Source organism: Durio zibethinus, chromosome 8 (assembly GCF_047325235.1).
Source record: "Durio zibethinus cultivar Kanyao isolate XHJ-2024 chromosome 8, ASM4732523v1, whole genome shotgun sequence".
In the NCBI taxonomy this organism is placed as follows: Eukaryota; Viridiplantae; Streptophyta; class Magnoliopsida; order Malvales; family Malvaceae; genus Durio; species Durio zibethinus.
The window spans coordinates 26683285-26691729 of NC_143169.1; the positions used below are offsets into that span (position 1 = coordinate 26683285).

General features: G+C 33.5%; 1 protein-coding gene across 7 annotated transcripts; it reads left to right on the plus strand.

The window, feature by feature from the left end:
* Positions 1–278: 278 nt before the first annotated feature.
* On the plus strand, positions 279–5906 carry LOC111278332 (myb family transcription factor PHL7-like). Of its 7 annotated transcripts, XM_022865001.2 has the most exons (9): positions 494–560; positions 1024–1089; positions 2458–2607; positions 2733–2963; positions 3404–3480; positions 3641–3683; positions 3874–3931; positions 4820–4889; positions 5148–5906. In XM_022865001.2, the coding sequence occupies exons 3-9, from the start codon at positions 2523–2525 to the stop codon at positions 5685–5687; spliced, it is 1104 nt and encodes a 367-aa protein (XP_022720736.1). In that variant the 5' UTR covers positions 494–560; positions 1024–1089; positions 2458–2522; the 3' UTR covers positions 5688–5906. The 7 variants fall into 7 exon arrangements, with proteins under 7 accessions (XP_089621207.1, XP_022720739.1, XP_022720735.1 ...); XM_022865000.2 differs by lacking the exon at positions 1024–1089 and having other exon boundaries at positions 423–560; XM_022865003.2 differs by lacking the exon at positions 2458–2607 and having other exon boundaries at positions 456–560.
* Positions 5907–8445: the final 2539 nt, after the last annotated feature.

The window sequence follows — 8445 nt, forward strand, 5'->3', positions numbered from 1 at the left end:
ATTATACAAGGAATCAACAATAAAGTAAAAATAATAAATTCTTTAAAAGAAAATAAAGTAAAAATAAATGAGGGAGGGAATCGTAAAGGCCAAATATAAATTGCACAAATTAAATGGAAAACAAAGTGCTATACGAATACGAGAACGAGGAGTTTGGTAAATATGGCATGAAAAAGACTGCAAAAATTAAGAAAAAAGAAAAATAGTGAAATACAGAAATATAGAGAATAGAGATAATTTTTTTTCTTACTTAAATTATCTATCTGCTTACGTACGGTACATACTATTTGTATATACAGCATTTTAGCCAAAAAAAAAAAAAAGAAAAAAAAAGAAAGAAGAAATCGTAGTTGTGGGGCCTGGCCTGTGGGGTGGTTGGGTGGGTGTAAGCTTCTTCTCTGCCTCTTTGGACTTTTTCTTTCCCCTCGACTTTGGCCTCCAAATATTTGTAGATTACTAATCATTTTCGATGAAAATTACTAAAATTTAAATTATATTTACGTCGTCGAAGAGTGAGGGGCGAAATTTTAAGGTGTGGGATGCTTTTAGATCTGCTTCTGGTATGCTCTCCTCTTTCCCTCTCTTTGCACTTTAGCTGTTACTTCTTCTCCAACTTTCTTTCTACGTCCTCCTCTCAGCTTCCTCTGCCTTTTGCGCTCCATTTGGTTACCTTGTTTATTTATTTTTTTTACAAAAACAAAAAAAATTGTTTTCAATTCCTCTTTCTTTCCATATATATGTACAAACACCCACATGACCCTAACTAATTTCCCTAATTTCTATTTCTGACATCTTAATCGCTGCATTTCTTATTTTCCTTTCCTTTTTTATTAGTAAATGAAAAAAGAAGAAGGAATATTTACTACATATATAAAACGATATTTCCTCCTGGTTTTTGGGCTTTCGGTTTGCTATACTCCCAATTGGTTTAGAGATTTAGTATAATAGAATAGAATAGAATAGAACAGAATTAGGAATTATGTTTTTTTAACCTGTGATTTGATGATAATTGTGGTTTTAAAGGATAGAGGATTACATCAAGCATATTTGGACAATCTGCTCCCCAACTCCCAATGCCTTTAATCAACGGTAACTCAACATCTTCTCTTTTCTGGCCTAACAAAAAAAAAAAAATCCTATCTTTTCTTCTTCACTTTTATTGTATAGTATCCATTTTCTCATCTCTCATTTCAGTTACGTGTTGTATGCATACAATATCATTCAGCTCCACACCCCTTTCTATTTGTACAACCACCGCACTCCAGTTTTTTTGTCACTCTTATGTTAATTTCTCTTTCCCTTTTCAAATACTCATTTCCCTCTTAGGGACGGGGTTAATAGTATGGCAGTGGGAATATTCTACCATCTTTTTCCCTCTTATAAACTGCTAATGTTATATACGGCTGCTTGTGCCTTCCCCAGGCCAGCCCTTTTCATGTTTTAGACCTTATTCTACATAATCCTTTGCCCTTTAGATCTCCCTTTAGATTGCAAGAGGATGTTTTACAAAGATTTGGAATTTTAAGAACTCTTTGCTTCTACATGCAGCCTAAAGCTGAAGCAACCTGGTTTTCAAAATTAAAGAGCGCCCATCATCATTCCTCTCCACCACAAACCCAAAAAACAAAGAAGGCTTTTTTTATTGCTCTTCGTTGATTCATACTGAATTTTTAAAATAGGATGCAACTATCTTTAACCATTTTGTTTATTTACTGGCATAAATGCTGATTTCACTGTATAAAAGTTTTGCATGTCAAACAAATGAAATCTTTAGTTTATAACGGTTCAGATATGCATATCATTATTAAAAGCAGAACTCAAGAACATCAAGTGAAAGACTGAAAGACGTTTGTGCCTAATCTTTTCTTCCAATAGGGAAAAAAAATTAGGTTTTCATTTCTATGAGACATCTCCACTTCCTAGATTCTTTGAGAGCTGGCTTCAAAACATTATAAAAAAGGTTTTATGGACATATATTCTGGTAGTGGTTTCTTTAAAAGATTATGATTTAGCTTGTTTGTTGGAGAAAGTTGGGGTAGCAATTTTAGGTTTGAGATGCTGTGCTCTCTGTTGCATTAGGAAAAGCCAAATGGATAATTATATGCAATATTAGTGTATAATAAGGAAGACTCAGTGCTTATGGAAATGGTGATGAAAATTTGAATTGATTCTGATTGCAAGGAGATTATGGTTCCCCTCCTCTACTATGGATATATTTTATGACTCTTCACAGCTTGCTCTAGTTGTGTCTTTGCTTTTACTTTTGATTTCAACCATGGTCTTGGTAAGTGTATACTTTAGTTTCAGTCATATCATAAAAATTATAATGACAATAAGGTTTTTTGCTAGCAAACGATATTAAGATGCTATTATGAAAATATTTTCATATTATCTGCAGCAGTTGATAGATAATTTGATGATTCTGAATGCATTTAATGATGATATTTCTTTAAATAGTAACCTTGGAAAGGCACTCTTCAGCAAAACACTAAAATAATAACTAGAGAAGAAGAAGAGAATGCATGTATGGTGTTGGTTGGCTAATGGGGCTAATAATTCTTCCATTCATGCTTTCCTGGCCCTTCCTCTTTCCTTTCTGTTCAGATGGTGAGAATTGCATCTATTATGCTTTTGGCTTTTTCTTAACTATGATTGTAGACCAATGTGGAATCTATCAACACTTTTCGGTTATTTTGCTCTTTATGAGTCTGTGTACTCCCTTTTGTTTGTAGATGAACAGCGAATGTATCAACCGAAGACTGTTCCTGGCTCAAGTTTAGTTTGTAACAACTCATTAGCTCATGGTCAGCATTTAGATTGTGGTGCTAGCCCAATGGATCCCATAAGTGGAGGGAACAGTCTCACCAACAACCCTAATCTTGCATCAAAGCAACGATTGCGCTGGACGCATGACCTTCATGAACGTTTTGTTGATGCTGTAGCCCAACTTGGTGGGCCAGATCGTGAGTCTCATCAAAGATCACCCTAACTAATAATTAATTCTTAGCCTGAATATGTATGTGCTTGTGATTGACTAGTCGGCCATTAGATAAAAAAAATGGTTTGTTAAAGGTTGTAAATGCTGCTGCCTTTCTTTTGGTGCAAGATTAATGAAACAAGGTATTTTAGACAACAGGAAATTAATTCTCTACATTCCTGGAAACTTAAAATGTTAGTGGGATTCTGTAACTTGAAGCATCTCTCTTTCATCTAATCTCGTGTCTGTTGAGAATTATCTATAAAAACTTTTCTTGGTAAATTGCATAAAAAGGATTGCTGTGGTGGCTATATTTTTTATATGAACATGGTTATTCAGAAATTTTAAATACCTTAAAATTTGAACATTTATATGTGGAAAAGTGTATAATGGTGATCAAGTTTCTTTCTTTTTTTCCCCTCTCAGGAGCTACACCAAAAGGAGTTCTCAGAGTAATGGGTGTGCAGGGTTTGACAATATACCATGTCAAAAGCCATTTACAGGTATATAGTTCTCTTTTCAACCTAATGAAGAAGTGTACTTATTTATGCACATTGGTTCGGAGTTGCCTCAAGAGGAGTGGGGTTTTTGTTGAGTGGTTCATTTAATATTCCCAATTATTGTTTGTGGCTTTTGTTGACTCTACTTTTGTGATGCATCCAGAAATACCGACTTGCAAAATATCTTCCTGATTCTTCTTCTGACGGTAGGTTTATCTGTTTCTTTATAATTTTTATTTTTTATGTAGAAATTAACTGGTACTGTTAGAATTGTTCTCCTCCCATTAAGTTCATTCTTCATGCGGCATTGAAATCTTCAAGTTCATTATAACTTGAGTTGTTTCGTAAGAAATTTCTCTTCTTAATATTGCTTGTTTATTCTATGTGTTAATGAAGGTAAAAAGCCTGACAAGAAAGAAACTGGGGATATGCTTTCTAATTTGGATGGTCCATCGTAAGTGACAGCTTTTTCAGTTTGTGTTTTTTGTTTTATTTTTTTTAAAATATCAATTGTCAGAATAGTTCTTGTTAGTTTCAACATGTTTCTTGAGGTTTAAGATGGAAGAGTTCATATTGACATGCAGAAGAAAACCGTAAGACTTGCAGGAATAAAGAAACATGTTGGAAGTTGTCATGCATATGAAAATTGCTAAATAATCTTAGGGAAGGGGAAAGGATACTGTTATCCCAGCACCGGACACCATCTAATGTGATTAAATAGGGTTTGGGTACCCTATAAATCAGTAAAGTAAAACGATAATCCATATTGGGTTTCTGTAGTGACTATAGGTTGCCTGCTATCCCAACCCGCCATTAGTGATGAATATTGTAAGTTTTAGTTGTAATATTTTATTTTTATTTCTCTATTACCTAATGTTAATAGATTACTTTTTGAAGTTTTAATTGTTCAATATAATAATTTATTTCTGGTTACTTTAGTTTATTTTTATTAATGATGAATAAAATGCATAAAACTAATGTTCATTAAATTTTAGTTTTGGAGTTGGGTGCACAAATCATTCTCTAATGAATATGCGGTTCAGCTACTTAGTTGGGTATTGGCTGCCTGGGTTGGTTACCTCAATTCTTGTTCGTTCTGAGTAGTTCAAAAGTAGGAGGCAGCCTACCTCTTGCCATCTCTTGTTCCTATGCCTTGTGTCCAAAATCAAAATGGATATTTTAATAATTTCATATTTTATCCCACCAATGGATAAAACCCAGAGTGTGTTAAACATCCAAGGAATTTTATTCTTTAAATGATGAAATATCTCTTCATCTTAAATTGATTGATCAACTTGAATTGCCTAGAGTTGAGAGGGTTTTTTTTTTTTCCTGTTTGCAGTGGAGTGCAAATTACTGAAGCTCTAAAGTTGCAGATGGAGGTGCAAAAGCGCTTGCATGAACAATTGGAGGCATGTATTCTCAATGCAAAATTAGTATTAATTTAATTATCATGTTATTACTGGGCTCTGCTTGCTATTTCAGAGTAGCATGGTATTGAGGGTTGTCAACAACATTCACTATTTTCTGTGTGTTCTTTATTAAACTATAACAATGTGCTATATTTCTGTGCATAAAGTTTCAGGTGTTGTATTTACCTGTTGAGTTTTCCCAAAACACATATTTCTAAGCTCTAAGCCTACAATTTCTGTACCTGTGATGTACAACAGGTGCAGAGACAGCTACAGTTGCGGATAGAGGCTCAAGGAAAGTATTTAAAGAAAATTATTGAAGAGCAACAACGTCTTAGTGGAGTCCTTGCGGAAGCACCTGGCTCAGGAACTTCAGTCCCAGCATTGGGTGACAATGGCGTGGAATCTGACAAGAAGACTGACCCTGCAACTCCAGCCCCAACTTCAGAATTCCCTCTACAAGATAAGGCTGCCAAAGAACGAGCCCCTTCCAAGAGCCACTCTGTTGACGAGTCTTTCTCATCTCACCATGAACCTTTGACCCCGGATTCCGGTTGCCATGTTGGTTCCCCTGCAGGGAGTCCTAAGGGGGAGAGGTTGAAGAAGCAACGGGTGAGCATGGCTGCAGCATTTGCTAAACCTGAGATGGTACTTCCACACCAGATATTAGAGTCAAGCATTAGTGCCTCCCACCAACAAATGCAGTCAGTTTTCATGGGAAAGCAATTTGATCCTTCATCTGGGGTGGCGATTGGAAATGAAGATCAATTGGGGAAGGCTTCAGGAACCGAGCTGTAGTTTTATGTGCTTATATTTTACTCCACTTCATTTTGGCTGTGTATTCCAGGAGATTTCCGATTAGGTAAAAAAATACTTGTTAATGTCTGATTTACGCGATAATTAGGCTCAAGTAAATCTGTCTCTTTATAGTAATTTTTCTAGCTTTCATATAGTGTACCAGAATTTTAATTAGAAATGAGAAATTATTGTGAAAAAATGGTGGCGTCTTGGCTCGCATATCCTGCAATGTCTATCAAATACCCTGATCGTTGTGTTTTGCTTGACGGTCTTGGACTTTGATGGCTTTCATTGTTTATTGTCAACTAGCATGGGTTCCATTTGATCTGTGGATGGGTTGATTGTAGAGCTATCGAACCGGTTCGACAACTCATGATATGACCCGATTTGATATGATATGAATTGTGTTTTGTATGATTTATTTTTATAATTATATGTTATGTAAGTATGATTCATATATTTATGTATTGATAGGTTAGAAATTTTGGATTCATTGAGTTGGCATGATTTGATTTATCAAGGGTTAGTGTTAGCACATGATAAATGAGTCAGCATGATATGACATAAATACTAATGTCTTATATTGTGTCAGCATGACATGACATGTAAACACTAATGTATTATATTGTACGAATACGTAAATGTAATAAATGAATTTAGTTTGTTGGTTTGCAATTGTATTTTATGTTATTCATATTATATAATGGATGTTGTTTTGTCTTTTTAATACTTTATATCAGTAGTTTATAAAAATTAAATTGTATAAATAAATCTATTTATGAAATATTTAAATTATTAGTAGATAAAATTATAATTTTTTTCATTTTGATTTATCATTTTCTTAAAAAAAAAGAATTTAAAAATTGGTTATGAAAAATCAAGAATAAGACAAAAACATGATATAAATAAATTAAAAAAAAATGGGATATAAAATAATAATATGATATCTATTTTTTTTTTAAAATTTAGATATGCAATGTTAGTATTTGTTAATTTTTAAATATTATTTTGGTGGGTTCTTTTAACGTTCATAGATAAACATAAATAAACATAAATATTTTTATCAAATAATATGAATTATGTGCTTAATGTATTAATTTCATATATTAGTTTTTGAAGACACTTGGTGGGAAGTTAACGGGTTTGATGGTTTTAGAGTTTTGGATAGTGATTTTAAGATGGAGCATTTTTAGGGTTTTGAGTGAGGGGTTAACGGGTTTAGTTTTTTTAGAGCTTCGGATGATAATTTTAGAGTAAAGCAATTTTAGGGTTTGAAGTGGTCTCTAAAGCTAAGACTTGAGACTCAACATCGTAAATATTAAACATTAAAACCTTACCCTCTAAATCTTAAACTTTAAAATCTAAAACTCAAAACTTAAAACCCAAAACCCAAAACTTTAAATCCTAAATCATAAATCTTAAAATGTAAACTTTAAACCTAAGACTCGAGACACTAGACGTTAAACCCTAAAACTCAAATCCTAGATCTCAAACCCTAAACCTGAGACCTAAATACCATAAACCTTAAACCTAAACTTTAAATCTTAAAACATAAACCTTAAACCTTAAAATACTAAAACTCTAAATCCTAAACCTTAAACCTAATACTCGAGACCCCAAGTTTTAAACCTTAAACCTTAAAACCTAAACCCTAAACTTTGAAACATTAAAACTCTAAATCATAAACCTTAAACCCAATACTCGAGACCCCAAGCCTTAAATCGCCAAGCAAAACCTTAAAAACACCGAAGTTGATAACCTATCACCCAAAACCTTTAAACTACTCCGTCCCAAAACTGATACCTAAAAACCTAAACCCACCAAACTTGCTAACCCACACCTGAAACCCAAAAATAGCTTCACCCAAAAAATCATCAATTAAAACCATAAAAACATCAAACTCACTAACCCTGTACAAAATCTTAAAATTGACCCAACCCAAAATCATCACCTGAAATTCTAAAGCCACCAAACTTGCTAGCTTGACACCAGTAATATTAGAACTACTCCACCCCAAATCTACCACTTGAAACCCTAAAAACACCAAACCTGTTAACCCTTTCAAAGTCTTAAAATTGTTTCACCCTAAAATCATTACCTGAAACCCAAAGCATCAAATCTTAAATCACACATGACCCTAAACATTAAAACTACTTGACCCCAAAATTATAACATGAAACCCTAAAACCCTAAACCCTATAACTTTAAACCTTAAACACTAGATTTTAAATTCCAAACCCGAGACCCTAAAACATAAAATTATAGAACCAAAACTTTAAATCCTAAAACCTAAACTCTAAAATTTTGAATCTTAAACCCTAAAATCGAGACTAGAGACCCAAAACCCTAAACCCAAGACTAGAGACTCGAGATTAGAGACCTAGACCCTAACACCAAGACTATAAACCCTAAAACCAAAATCTTAAAACTTAAAACCCTAAACTCGAGACCTAAATACAAAGACCCTAGACTCTATACACAAAACCTTAAACCTTAAAACATTACATCTTAAACCTTAAACCCAAGATCCAAAAACATAAACCAAAAATCCTAAAATCTAAACCTGAGACTCGAGATCCTAAACTTTAAAACCCTAATCTAAAAACCTTAAAACTTGAAACTCAAAACCCAAAACCTTAAATCTCAAACCATAAACCTTAAATATGAGACTTTCAAACCTTAAACCTAGGAATTTAAACTCTAAACCTTAAAACCTAAACCTTAAACTATAAACCTAGGGTCACATTCTGGTCCATCT